Source organism: Notamacropus eugenii, chromosome 1 (genome assembly GCF_028372415.1).
Source record: "Notamacropus eugenii isolate mMacEug1 chromosome 1, mMacEug1.pri_v2, whole genome shotgun sequence".
NCBI lineage: Eukaryota > Metazoa > Chordata > Mammalia > Diprotodontia > Macropodidae > Notamacropus > Notamacropus eugenii.
Window position 1 is genome coordinate 169544031 of NC_092872.1, and position 14946 is coordinate 169558976.

Genomic DNA, 14946 nt, shown 5'->3' on the forward strand with positions numbered 1-14946 from the left:
CACATAAAGTCCTAAACGGTTCAAAAAAACAGCTTCACGAGTCTAGGATGTGGAAACTGTGAGGAAACAATTCCTATGAAAAAGATCTGAGTGTTTTGTTGAACTGCAAGCTCAGTAGCAACACAAAACTAATGCAATTTTAGGTTGCTTTAAGAGAAGGACAGTGGAGGAGAAGGGAGACAACAGTGTCGCCTAAATCAGTAGGACCATCCTGGGAATGCTATATTTAATCCTGTGAGTCACATCTTTGGAAGGCAACTGAAAACTTGCACATCTCCAGGAGGCAGAAAGGACTCCACACCATACGCTGCAAGGGTAAGGAAGAAAACACTTCAGGGGCACATGATGATTACCTTCAAACATATGAAGGGCTATCATGGAGAACAAAACTAGGAGTGAGGGACAGAAGCGGCAGAGAGACAGATTTGACAAAGGTAAAAAAAAAATGAATAATTCAAACCATTGTCAAATGGAGTGGACTGCCTCAAGAGCTAGGCTTAGCATGTCCCATCACCGGATGTTTTCAAGCAGACACTGGATATCCATCATCAGAGCTGTGATGTGTAAGAAATTCTTCTTCAAGTACAAGTTGAACTGGACAAACTCTTAATTCCTTTCCAACTCTGAGATTCTGTGATCCTGACTGTGCCAAGACTCCAATCCAGGGTTTCTCCTTCCTCATCTGGTGTTTTTCCTACTACACTCCGCCCATCCCCATGGAAGAAGAAAAGGACAGCTGTAAGAAGTCAACGTGAAGTAACAAATCTATATATCCCCTCTGCTGGCTGTCCTTCTCTAACAAAACCACACTCACCCCCTTTGGAATAGAATCCCAAGGGCTTACTCACCTCTGACTTCTCCAATTTATTTTGAGCTTCAATCTGAGCCACAATTTCATTCATGTTGGTTTCTAGTACCATACCACCCATCACCACCTCTTGCAGGATGTAATGAACCTAAAGGAGGGTCAAAGATAAAGAGAATTAAAGCTCCTGGGTCTGAGCTGGGGACCTCCAAGAAAAAGCAGAGGCTTTTCTGCAAACTGAGAGTGAAAACAAGAGACGCCAAGCAGCGTTAGAGTTGATGGTTAAGGACTCCAACCCAACTCCTAATCTTGAAGTCATACATTTCTCAACTGAGGACAGGATGTTTCCAAAATCACACCTCAAGCAAATCACAATGACTAACCTCATTTTAAGCCACATCTAGTAGAGACGGGTAATTGTATACACGGCCCAACTTATATACACATGTGTGTGTGTGTGTGTGTGTGTATGCCATTACGTTTGGTAACAGAACAAAGCCACCTTCCTCCTTTCACCTAATAAGTTAAAGAGTCAAGCTGACCATGCTTGAGAAGTAACTTCATACTAGCTCTGTATAAAAGATCTCCTAGCTACTAAAAGCAAGTGATTCAGGCAAAATAAAGTTACTTCCTTACACACCCTGGCAAAATTCATGGCAGGAATGAGAAACCAGATTCTTCCCAAACTATTTTTCTCTCTTTCTTTCCTTCAAAATAACTATTTATTGATAGTCTTTATTTTTATATCACCCACATTATCCAAAGTAAACCTTCCACACCCCCAGAGAGCCATTCCATATAAAAAAGAGGAAAAAAACTAGTTCAGTAAAATTAAGCAATATACTTTGAAAGTATGACATTATATACAGTATGCTACATCTGCAGTCCCCCACCTTTATGAAAAAGCAGGGTGGGGGTGGTGAGAGGGAGGTGTCTTTTTGGAAGCCAAGCTTAGTCAATATAATTTCATAGCCCATCTACTTTCAAGACATCAGTAGAATCTGGCTCTGTTTTTCACACCAAAAGTGGAAGACATTCCAACTCCAAGCTGCCAACTCAGAAAAGTCACTTGTCCATTCTGACAGTTATATACTTTGTCCAAATGTGGACAAAGAGCTTATAGTCTGGTTTGGGAGAACAGATACGTTCTAAAAAGATAACCTTAGGCAGCTTCAAAGCAGGAACTGCTAGACAGTAACTCAGTATGGTGTAGTAGAAAGAGACCAAGATGGTCATTGTGCCCTGTGATCTTGGCCAGGTCAATTAACCAATCTCTCTCAGGTGCAGTTTCTTCTTCTGTGAAATGCAGATAATTCTTGCCTTGCATCCCTCACAGTGCTCTTCTGAGAACTAAATGAGATAAGGTATTTGAAATGCTTTGAAAACTGTAAAATGCTATTCACATGTCAAGTATTATTGAAGTATTATTGAGCAACTGAACCTAACCAAATACAGGGAACAAAGTCATGCTGGAGGCTTTATAATTTTAAAAGCATTTGTGGCTCACTTTAAGATATTCTCAAAGAGGGACTCTTGAGAACGGAAAAGATGCCCAAAATTTAAGCCAAAAAAAATAATGATTTTGAAACTCAGTTTTCTGATCTATGAAGTGAAGCTGTTGGACTTGAAGATCTCTACAATGTCCTCCAGTTCCATCTACTCCCTCAGTTGTATAAATCTTTATGAGAATGGTCTATGCATGAAAGCAAGAAGAGCTTTAAGGAAAACAGGATAAAACAAACGAGGAGAACAAGGAATAGTTTACCTGTCAGATCTACAGAGAAGGGAAGAATTTATAACCAAACAAGAGATAGAGAGTATTACAAGTTGTAAAACATAATTTCTATTACACTAAATTTAAAAGATTTTGCACAAACAAAACCAATGCAAGATTAGCAGGAAAACAGAAAGCTGGGACACAATTTTTACATAAAGCATACTTGATAAAGGTCTCATTTCTCACATATGTAGAGAAATGAGTCAAATTATAAGAATATAAATCATTCTCCAGTTGACCAATGGTCAAAGGATATGAACGGGCAGTTTTCAAACGAAGAAATTAAAGCTTCGACAATCATATAAAAATGTTTTAAATGAAACATGATAAAGGGGGAAGCAGGCTTTGGAAGATGTTCTTCTATACTGGTCATCTTCCATGTCATGTAACTGACTCAGAAGTCTACAAGTGTAAGATCTTACTATATCTATTGTTTGTTGATTTGAGAGGGAAAGACATCTGATTCAGTAGAACAAAATGTTAAGAGTAAAGGCTCTCCTCAGACAAGGGGTCATTTAAGCCTGTGCTAAAATCACACACGTGTAAACAGTAATAGTGATAACAGCTCACATTCATATAACACCTTCAGGTCTGCAAAGCACTTCACAGATTATTTCATTTCATCCACACTACCGCCCTGGGAGGTACCTGCTATCATTTAACATATGAGGAAACTAAGGCAGAGGGCGGTTAGATGACTCATCCAGGCTCACACAGCTAGCAGTGTCTCACACTCAGATCTGCCTGACGTGAGGCACAGCGCTCTATCCACTGCACCACCCAGCTCTGTTGTATGTGTAGCACGCACATATGTAGGTATATACACAAAATATGTACATATATGCGCATGTTTGTTGATGTGTATATGTATGCACATGCATGTGGGCATGCAGGTGTACATGTGTATATCTATGTGGGCTAGTGCCGTAAGCAGACAATGAAATGGGCCCAGAACTAATAAAGAGGAAATGAAACTGGATCACATTTGGATAACTGGGTAATACTCAATGATCCTGGCTATTTGCTACAGCAAATGTCTATCTTTATGACCAATATTCTCCTGGTCATCTTGTATGGCTATATATCATGAAACACCAGGACATTATAAAATCAGAAAAAGAGGTGAATATACTGTAGATTCTCTATGGCAGATTTATAGAATCTCTCTCTCTCTCTCTTGCTGCCTCTACTATTCCCTTGGACCTAGAACCTGGCTCCAAGCCATTCTCCCCAAGGAGATGTCACCTATGCCCTCCTGGAACTGTCTTCCTCCACTTCTGTACCCTCCTCAATCTACCACCTTTTTTACAGGCTCTTAGGGATTAGAGGGGGTCAAGGACCAGAAGTCATTGCTGTACCAGACACCAGAGTATCTGGATGACAGATCTGGATGACAGGTATCCTTACTTCTCACACAGGAGAGTATATTTCTACTTATATTTCTTTTGGCAAGGCAATTGGGGCTAAGTGACTTGCCTAGGATCATACAGTTACTAAGTGTCAAGAGTCTGAGGCCAGATTTGAACTCTGGTCCTCCTGACTCAAGGGCTGGTGCTCTATCCACTGTGCTACCTAGCTGCCCCATTTCTACCTATATTCTTGATCCCACACTCTCTTAACCTCCTTCAGAATCTTGTTGCAACAGTTATCGACTTTCTCTTGTGTGTTTAAGTTAAAAACAATTTATTGGGCATTGAACTTCAGACAACCACAAAACCAAACATCCATTTAGAACTATTTAAATGGCAACACAAATTTCCACATGTAGTACATCCAAAGCTTCTTCTGCTCTTCTCTGTTCATTTATAACTTTTTTTATTTGTATTTAAATTTCTCTCTCTCCAATGGCTCCCACAGATCCCTCAGGCTTTTGCAACCATAACAGAAATCCTTACTTTGGCCTTTCTCTCTCCCTTCCTATCTACTAGTGTCTTGAAAAAGTTGCCTATACCAATCTTCACTCCAGAGGACTCATGAGCAATCAATATACAAACAGTTATTAAACTCCTATACGCTAGGCACTAGGGATACAAACAGAAAAACGCGAGATGGTCTCTGCCCTCAAAAACTGCCCTTCTGCTAAAGGAAAACAACATGTTTACAGGTAAATAAATGCAGGTTATAGACAAAATAAATACCAGAGATCTGACAGAGAAAAAACACTGCTAACAACTGGAGGAACAGGAAAAAGGCTTCTTGAAGGAGGCAATACTTGAGCTGAACCTTGGTTTTCCTGGATGAGAGCTAGGGATTCCAAGCAGCAGAAACAATGCTTGGACACAGTAAGCCATGAGCAATAGGCTTGTTGACTGGTTGGCTCCTTGCAGCACAGAGGTGGTAGAATGAGTGGTGCAGAATGGCACATGTATGGTTAGACATTATCAGTGCATACATTTATGTTCTTTTTCTTTTTGAGTGGATGTGGGAAATTCTGCCTCCCTCCCTCACTTAATAGCATTTTATTTTTCCCAATTATACATAAAGATAGTTTTCAATATTCAGTTTTATAAGATTTTGAATTCAAATTTTTTTTCTCCCTCCCCTCCTTCCCCAAGACAGCAAGCAATCTGATAGAGGCTATACATGTACAATCATATTAAACACATTTTTACACTAGTCATGTTGTAAAAGAGAATCAGAGTAAAAGGGGAAAACCATGAGAAAGAAAAAACAAAAAAGGTGAAAATAAAATACTTCAATCTGCATTCAGACTGCATAGTTCTTTCTCTGGATGTGGACAGATAGCATTTTTCCAATCTGGAACTGTCTTAGATCACTGCATTGCTGAGAAGAGCTAAGTCTATCAAAGTTTGTCAACGCACAACGTTGCCATTGCTGTGTATGATTTTTTCCAAGTTCTGCTCAATTCACTCAGCATCAGTTCATGTGAGTCTTTCCAGGTTTTTCTGAAATCAGCCTGCTCATCATTTCTTGTAGCACAATAGTATCCTATTACATTCACATACCAGATATGTCCAACTGCTCCCCAACTTATGGGTATCCCCTCAATTCCCAATTCTTTGCCACCACAAAAAGAACTGCTATAAATTGTTTTTGTACATGTGGGTCCCTTTCCCTTTTTTATGATCTCTTTAGGATACAGACCTACTAGTGATATTGCTAGATAAAAGGGTATATACATTTTTTTCTTTAACTGTACTTCCGTATTAGAATGGAGAGGTGTGTGTGTGTATGTGTGTGTGTGTGTGTGTGTGTGTGTGTGTGTGTGTGTGTATCACTGGGTAATGATAGCAATGTTTTTTTAAAAAGCATCAATGAAATATTTTTTAAAGATGTCTATATTTGATACCTCTGCTTCCTCACTACCTACTCTCTCCATCACCTTCTTGCCAAAAGTCATTTGCCATCATCACTCCACTGAAACTACCCTCCTAGTCCCAAAATTCAAATTTGCCCAATTTAAGACTATATTGTGCTCTAAAAGTTCACATGTAACTCAACGGTTTAGAAATCTGATATTTTCCCTTAAAAATCCTGTTAAAAATGGTGGTTAGAGCTCTAGGTCAGTCTACAAGTCTATTTAACTCATAACATAGCTTAAATACAGCATCAGTGGTATTAATTTATATACACTGAACAATCATTTAATAACTGCATGGGAAATTTCAAGTTTCAGCTTGAGATATCAGAAACTCCTCCCAAATATTTGTAGCATCAGTAAAGACTCCCAAGCTAAGGGATAGGGTCGAAGGGAGAAACAAGATACCACTATGTCAATCATTCCAGAATGCTCTTAATTAGAGAACAAAGGGCAGCTGTTTTCACAAAGAAAAGGAAGGGGGAGCATGGGTTTGGCCTCACCTGCCACTAATTATTATATATGGATATTTATCAAGCACAGTCTTCTACTAGCAGCTGCAAAGTAATATGTAATCAGAGATGTCAGACTTGCTGGAGGGGAGCCACGAGGCCCATCAGATTAAAATATAATTGAGAAATGTTTAACAAAATAAATAATAACATAATACAAACATAGGTAATGTTAATTTGTGGTTTTCTAAGCCAAAATGTGGTCTAAAGGAATCTGTTTCTATTTGAGTTTGATAGCACTGTTCTAGATAAATTGCCAGAAAGCTGGATTCCTGATAGAGTGGCCTTAAGTATAATGAAGTATTATATTGATGTTACCTAATTAAATAAAATAAATGCTAGAAACTATCTGTAATAGTAATTAAATAATAAAGTATGGAGTGCTAATTAACTATCCTTATTAAATCAAGAGAGTTACAATATTATAGTACATAAACTTTTCAAAAAAGCCAGAGGTAAAAGGTAACTGTGAGTTCCTTTTTGTCACTCAGCGCTGACTCCAGTGAGCTGTGACAACAAAACTAAAAGAGAAAGCATTTTACAAAAGAACGTCTGCCAGGGGCCTGTTTTTCTAACTCCTTCATGGTTTTAGTAGGTTTTAATGGCCAAATGAGATATTTCTAATGGACGTTAGCACAGTGCCTGGCACAAAGTTGGTGCTCAATCAGTGCTTGTTCCTTCCTCTTTCCCCTTTGACTTGTTCCCTTCCTTTCTTCTTTCCCCTTTCCCCTTTTAAGATTCCCGAGTAACTGCCTTCTCAGAGAAGGCCAGTAAATGTTTTACGCTTGAGGATGTGTTAAATTTCAGTTCCTCTGGGAAGCTCAGCTATTCTGAGAAAAGCCTTAGAGGGTACTCAAAGCAGAATCAGAAGGAAAACTCACAGAGCCAATCAAATATAATCTCTAGCATATTTCAATGGATGTCTAATTACGCATCTTTAATATGAAGTAAAAAAAGAGAAAAGGATCCAGAAATATTATATGATCCTCCCAGAGCCCCTTGAATACGTTCCTCCTCTATAATCTATCCAACCAAGAGCTATTTCTTTTTATAGAGTGTTTTAGAATTTTCTCTCTCTTTCCATTATTATTACTTGGGAAGGTAAGAATCATTCCCACCAGAGGGAGAGGGGCCAAACCTCCAGCAATCTTGAATGTTTTATCTTTTTGAAGGAACCTAAAACCTAGTGGAGGGCAGCTAGGTGGCACAATGGATAGAGGGCTGGGCCTGAAGTCACAAAGACTCCTTTTCCTGAGTTCAAATCTGGCCTTAGACACTTGCTAGCTGTTTGACCCCAATATAGTCACTAAACATTATTTGCCTCAGTTTCCTCATTTGTAAAATGAGCTGGAGAAGGAAATGGATATATCTTTGCCAAGAAAACCCCAGATGGGGTCATGAAAAGTCAGCCATGAATGAAACAAATGAACAACAAAACCTAGTGTTGTGTCTAGGTAGAGAGGAAGAGTTATCTTAGTTATTTAAAGGTTCAGGGTCCTTTACGCTTTGAATTTTCAGTCAAGTGAAATAAAGCTTGTCTTATAGTCAATGTGTTGTTAGCCAGAGTGCTTGCAAGTTGTTGAAGGCAAGATCTTTACCTTTAATGAAGAGACTTAGATAAGAGGCAAATTCTGATGTTCCCAAGGGAAATCCTGGATAGAGGTGTAAGTTATAAAATATTTTACTGAGAAGTCCAAAGACTAAAAATGGCTTGTGTAAATGTTAAGTTTTAATTCTGAGCAATGGATTACACAACATAATCAAGAGAACTAGCAGGAAAGATAAGGAAGAGTTGACCAGAGGTCAGAATAATTAGGGACATTTATGAAAGAAGTGGTGTTTGAGTTGAACTTTGAAAAAATAAATAGCATTTGTTGAAGTGGAAATAGAAAGGGAGGGCACTTTAGAATGGCAAAGGCACAGATCAATTAATCAATAAACATTTATTAAGCTTCTATTATGTGTCAGGCATGATGCTAGGCATTGGGAATACAAAGACAAAATAATTCCCAATAACTCCCAAGGAGCTGATATTTTTATTAGCAAGATAATATGAACATCGACATCATCAACAACAAAGCTGAGGAGTGGGAAAGGGGGATGCCACAAGTAGTTAGGAGGGAAGGGTGCCAAGAAAAACTCCTATAGAAGACACAGCTTGGCTGCTGGTGGAGTTGTGAACTTATCCAACCATTCTGTAGATCAATTTGGAACTACTCCAAAAGGGCTATAAAACCATGCATACCCTTTGACCTAGCAATACCACTACTAGATCTGTTTCCCTAAAGAGATAAAAGACAAAAAAGAAAAGGACCTATATGTACAAAAATATTTACAGCAGCTCTTTTCTGGGGGCAAAGAATTAGAAGTTGAGGGGATGCTCATCAATTGGGGAATGGCTGAATAAGTTGTGGTATGTGATTATGATGGAATACTATTGTACTGTAAGAAATGAAGAGCAGGATGCTCTCAGAGAAACCTGGAATGACTTGCATGAGCTGACACAAATTGAAACGTACTGTGAACAAAGTAACAGTAATAACATAAGATGATCAGATGTGAATGACTTACAGCTCATTACACATGACACAAGACAACTCTGAAGGACTTATGAAAAATGCTATCCATCCCAAGAGAAAGAACTGTTGATTTCTAAATGTAGATTGAAGCATACTCTAAAAAAGGGGGGAAGGGATAGCTTGAGCAGAGTTTCTGAAGGGAAAAAGAATCAGAGGCAGTGGTGGAATAAGAATATACTCTGGGCAAGAGTGGCAGACAGTACAAAGGTACAGAAACGGGAAATGGAGTTCCACGTGCTAAAAACACGCAAAGTTAGTTTGGCTGGAAATGATGTAGTATTTACATGGCATGCATAGAGAATGAGGAGGAAACTAGCCCAACTGGCACAAAGAGTTTATGCTGGAGAATCAGAGATGATAAACTGAAATGGTTAAGTTGGGGCCAGCCTATGGAGGATTTTAAACCCAGGCAGAGTTGAACCTTGATACAAGAGGTTTTAGGAGCCACTATAAGTCTTAAGCAGAGAAATGATATACAACTAAAGAGAAAGTAGTCTGACAATAACGTTCAACATAGTTTAGAGAGGTGAGAGACGGAAAGATAATGTAGTAATCCACAAGTTACTACCATCTAAATTACAATGAAGGTGATATGAGAAGAACAAGTGAAAAATGCATCAGCATAATTTGCTGAATTTGAATAAAGGAGATAAAGGAAGAGAAAGGTCCAAGGTCACTAGAGGGTTTCTACCTGGGGAAAAGGACAGTATTGTCACTGACAGTTCTCAGACTATTAGGAAGGGCAAATGTTTGGAGGACAGGAATGGGGAAGGTTTATCAGTCATGCTAAAAGTTGATTCTACCATTGGTTTTTTAGGACAAGTTATTTTGTCTTTTCTTCAATTTCCTGAGCTATAAAAATGACTAGTATTCCCTTTTCACCCCAGAAGGTTTTAAAGGACAACTTAAAATAAAAATGACTGTAAAACAACTGATAAATAGAATATGCTGTGGAAATATGAAATACTATGAAAACCCATATGGCAGCTAGGTAGTACAGTGGATAAAACACTGGCCCTGGAGACAGGAGGACCTGAGTTCAAATCCTGCCTCAGACACTTCCTAGCTATATGACCCTGAGCAAGTCACTTAATCCTCTCTGCCTCAGTTCCTCATCTGTAAAATTAACTGAAGAAGGAAATGGAAAACCATTCCAGTATCTTTGCCAAGAAAACCCCAAATATGGTCATAGAGAAACTGAAATGACTCAGCAGCAACAACTAATGAAGATCCATGTTGAGAAGTGACACTTCAGAAACCATTATAAAACCTGAAGCAAATGGGGGCAAAGGGAGGTGGTAACACAGGCAGGAGGGACAGCAAGAAGACGCTTGATACACTAGCCAAAACTGAAATACTGAAACCCCAAATATTTGGAGCCAATAGAAATCAAAGCTTTCCTACCATTTTCACCGAGGCTTTTAGAGTCAAGTAACTACTGTGCAAAGTCTCTTTGCCATTCAACAGAGATAAAGCCCCACCAAGGTTTATGAGCACTCATTCTCCTAAGAAGCAAATGAAGCATCTACCAGTTATGTACCAGTTCTGCCAGGTACGTAAAAATACCCAGAGCTAGCTATGCATTTTCAGGTTCATAAAAGTGTCTTACTTAGTATTGTAAATTGATTAATCTTTTTAAATTGGTTCTGTGAACCTTGTTGTACATACTCCCCCTCACAAACAACTTAGGAAACTGCAATCAGATAACCAAGGCTCTCCATTTTATACTACAGGCAAATAAGCAGCTCATATACAAGTTTACTATTTAAAAAGTAAATATTTTATTTTTTGTTATTCTGAACCTAATAAACTCTAAGAAATATTAGCATCTTATGATTCAAAAAAACTGAAAGAATACTGTATAAAAAATCATGAATCTCCCTTATAAGCAGCTTGGTTTTTTTAAAGTATACATAATACAATCAGCATGCTTCCTCCAAAGCTATCCTACTTGTGTGCGTTCCCCTCTAAACCTCCTTCTATTCTGTCCTGTGCTCTCCTCATTCTTTTTCCCCCTTACCTCACCATCATAACCCAGAGTTCAGACCTTTAGCTTCAGAGCAGCAGGCAAAACTTACTGCACCTATTATTTGATCTTCAGAATAATTCTGTAATGTAGGTACCATAGATATTATCATCTACATTTTACAATTCAGAAAACTAAAGCTCAGAGACATTAATTGTCTTGCCTGTGACCGTACTTCCAGTAAATGTCTGAGGTGGGATGCTAACCAAGATGGAATGATAAAAGACTACAATCAAAGAACCCTTGTTGGTAATAAGATTGCGGCCATGTCTATCTCTATGTGTAGATGAAGAGGAATAGAAGAGTGGGAATTCAGAAGAATTGAGTAAACTGAGGAATTAGGAAATTGGGTTATTTGGAGAGCATCGATATGTATACTTAAAGTCCCCTTGCAATGGAGGCAGGGGTTGAGGTAGGGGGAAAGATTGTATGCTATTTCAAAGCTTCAGCAATCTGTGATTTCTCTAATGTAGGTATTCTCCATCAGCTCAAGTCATAGTCCTCAGATGCCTTAGCTGATGGTCTTTGGAAGCTGCTGGGGAAAAATAATTTGTCACTGTAATCAACCTGGTGAAGTTTTTCCAACTTACCTAGGATGTTTCTCAGATGACAAAGTCCATCACTAGGTCCATATCTGAAGTCCTTCCAGCTTGGTAGGACTTTCAGCCCCACAGCAGGCATAATCCAAGGTTAAAGCCTTGCTCCAAATGCTTTTCTCTCAATACATACCTCTCTAAGAACTAATTTACTCACATAATTTCGACTATCACATTGATAAAAATATTCCCAAACACATATCTGCTATTTTAACCTACTTCCTGAGTTACCAAACAGCATCTCTAACTTTTCCAACTGGATGTTTTATCTTCAACTCAAGTTCAACATGTCTAGAATTGAACACATAAAAAACTAAGAGTACTACAATCACAGCTGGAAGGGACCTTCATAGAATCACAGAAGTTGAGTTAGAAGTGACCTCAGCAGTTATTTAGTCTGAGCTATACACAAATAACAAGTACCCACTATAACATACCCAATAAATGGCTACCCAACCTCTGCCTGAAGACCTACAAGGAAAGGGGGAAGCCACTTTTGGTAGCTCTAATTGCTAGGAAATTTTTCTTGACATTGAACCTTAATTTGCTCCTTGATAATTTGTTCTAAGTTCTGCCTCACAGCTGTCATGTTCCCCCTCAGCCTTCTCATCTTCAAGCTAAACATTTCTGGTTCCTTCAACTGACAACAATGGAAGTCACCTTGTCTTTGATTCACTTTACACCTGAGATGAAGTAATTTGTCCAGATTTACGTTGCTAGTAAGTGGTGGTGCTGAAAGTAGACTCAAGTTCTCCTGTCATCTTTCCCCCAAAACCACTTTATCCTTTGAACATTTTCAATTTTAGCAGTAGTACAATTATTCTTCCAAGCACCTAAATTGAAAATATTGTCATTCTTTTTCCCCCTTCCATCTTCTTCTCCATACCCACTCAGCACTCAAGTCCTTTCTACTTTTTTTCCTAATGTCTCTCCTATCCTCCCATTCCTTTTTATTCCCATCATTAACCACGTTACACCAGATCTTTTTCACTTCCAACTGGGACTACTTCAATAGTCCCCTAAATTTTCTTGACTATAGTCTCCTCTCTCTTTAACCCAAATGCAACAACAAATTTAATAAATGTAAGTACCAGCTATGTATAGCTCACTATGCCAGGCAACGGAGGAGATGCCAAGATGAATTTTAGACACAGTTCTTGCTCTTGAAGGTCAGAGTCTGATACGATAAAACATTAAAAAATTACAATTAAAAATAGAGAACAATCAAGTTAAAAAGTGCTAATGAAGGAAAGATCATTTCCAAGTGAAGGAATAAAGAAAGGCTTCATGAAGGAGGTGGAATCTGAGGTGGGTTTGAAGGCTGAATAGAACTTCAGCCAGCTGTTTTTGGTTTTTTTTCGAAGCAGTGTAATATTAAGTTATAAATATAAATTAGCACAAGATGATAGAGAGCCTTGAATGCCAGAAAAATTAGTTCTTTATCCTTTAGGAATTGCGAATCCACTACATGATTCTGAACAACTAATCAGCAAGCATTTATTAAGTACCAACTGTGTGACATGCACTGCATTAGGCAAAAAAATGACATGATCAGATTTGTCCCTAAGGATAATTAATCTGGCAATGATACGAAAAATGTGCTGGAAGGATGGAGCCTGGAAATGAGAAGGCTGATTAGGTTACTGAAACAGTCCAATCAAGAGATGATGAGAAAACAGACTAAAGTGGTGACAGCAAGAATGAAAAGGCACATATGGGATCACAGAGGCAGAAATGAATAAATATGGATGGTACACAAGAGGAAGAAGTCAAAGAAGACACCAGGTTTTCAAGCATAGATGACTTAGGTGATTAGTTAACAGAAAAAAGGAAATCAAACAAATAACAAGTTATGGGGGGAAAACAGAACATAAATTCCATTCTGAACATATTAAATTTGAGATGACAGTGAGACATCTATGTAAAGAGGTCCAGAAGATAGCTGGTAATGGTTGGCTGATGTTCAGGGATTTAAATTTAGGAGTCTTCAGTGTACAGATGAGAGACAATGACACAGGCATATGTGATCATCTATACTTCTTTGAGTGTAGGGTCAGAATCAGCTTTGGGGTTTAAAGAAGCAAAAATGGTTCAAATGGTTGCTGTAGAGAATGTGATAAGGAACTCAGGGAGAGGTGACTGAAAGGACTGAGAAACAGCAATGAGAGCCTATGTAAAGTTAAGCAGTATAAATTTATAAAGGATAGAATTAAACATTTTGTAATTCTCTTAAGCAATACCGAGTAGTTCCAGGGCTTAGAAGGGAAATCAGGTGGTGGAAGTTACCTAGGGTTAAAGATAATTTCCCCAAAATACTACTTCAAATGAACAATTTTGGTTAAAAAGAACAGATAATGAATCAAACTTCCCCTTTCTTGCTAGAGAAATAGAGAACTAGGAAAAAGGAATAATCTATGTGCTATTAGTCACAGTCATTTTTTTGGTCAGTTCTGCTTAACCTGTTTAATTGTAACTCAATGTTACAAAGCAAGAGTGGGGGGAAATAAATGTGGCATAAACAAAAATCAATAAAAAAATTTTTAAATGCTGCCGTACACATATCATTTCCCTATTCAAATATGCTCACTGGCTCTCTATTTGCTCTCATGTACTCAAATGGATCTAACATCTCAGAGAGGTGGATGTTTCATATCTGCCCTGGGAGATTCTTGTCAGCATCTCTCCCAACATGCTAGAGGACCTCCACCATTTCTCCTGATGTCCTGAGGATCCCAGTAGAGAACTCAGGCTGCCTCCCTGCCCTCCTTCCCCCTCACCACATAAGCAGGGCACCCTTTCTCTTGTCACACATTGCCTTGATGATATCTTTATTTTCCATTCTTCAAAATATCTGACTGGTTGTACACTGTACGCGGCTCACACCGCTGCCCTCTGAGTGACGTTTGGAGACCGTTCTATCCCATGTCTCACAGCTCTGCAATAGCACTGGTAGAATGCTAGTATTAAAAAGATGGGTCTTTCTTTGTTCCTGGGAGATGAGCATCATTAAAGGAGCTCTGCAATTCCAAAAGCCAATTGATCCTGCTGTCTTCCTCTTGTTCAATCTGGGACCAACTCTGTCCACTTGTACTATCTGTTCCAGATACACATCATGATGGACAAGCTCTGTAGTTTTTCCATCCAAATACATGTCACAATTTGGACAAAACATTCTTCATCTACTTGATGTTTCCTAGGCGGATGGTCAGGACTTATGGATTGCTTCCAGGAATCTCTGTAGTCTTAAAGGACTCTCTGTTCTAGAGCCTGAGGCCACACCCTCCACACGGTATACCTAACTGCTACAATATAAAGAAAATCTAAATTCTTGG

At 38.7% G+C, this 14946-nt stretch overlaps 1 protein-coding gene across 3 annotated transcripts in view; it reads right to left on the reverse strand.

Annotated features, from left to right (window-relative positions):
- The window catches only part of LOC140510095 (AP-3 complex subunit sigma-2), a 72098-nt gene that overhangs the window by 12604 nt on the left and 44548 nt on the right, over positions 1-14946 (reverse strand). For 2 of the 3 annotated variants that reach the window (XM_072618427.1, XM_072618446.1), the window contains one exon: positions 849-956. In XM_072618427.1, the coding sequence (XP_072474528.1) occupies positions 849-956 (108 nt within the window). Of the gene's footprint in view, positions 1-572; positions 698-848; positions 957-14946 lie in introns of those variants that run through there. The other variant, XM_072618437.1, reaches the window with a different exon arrangement.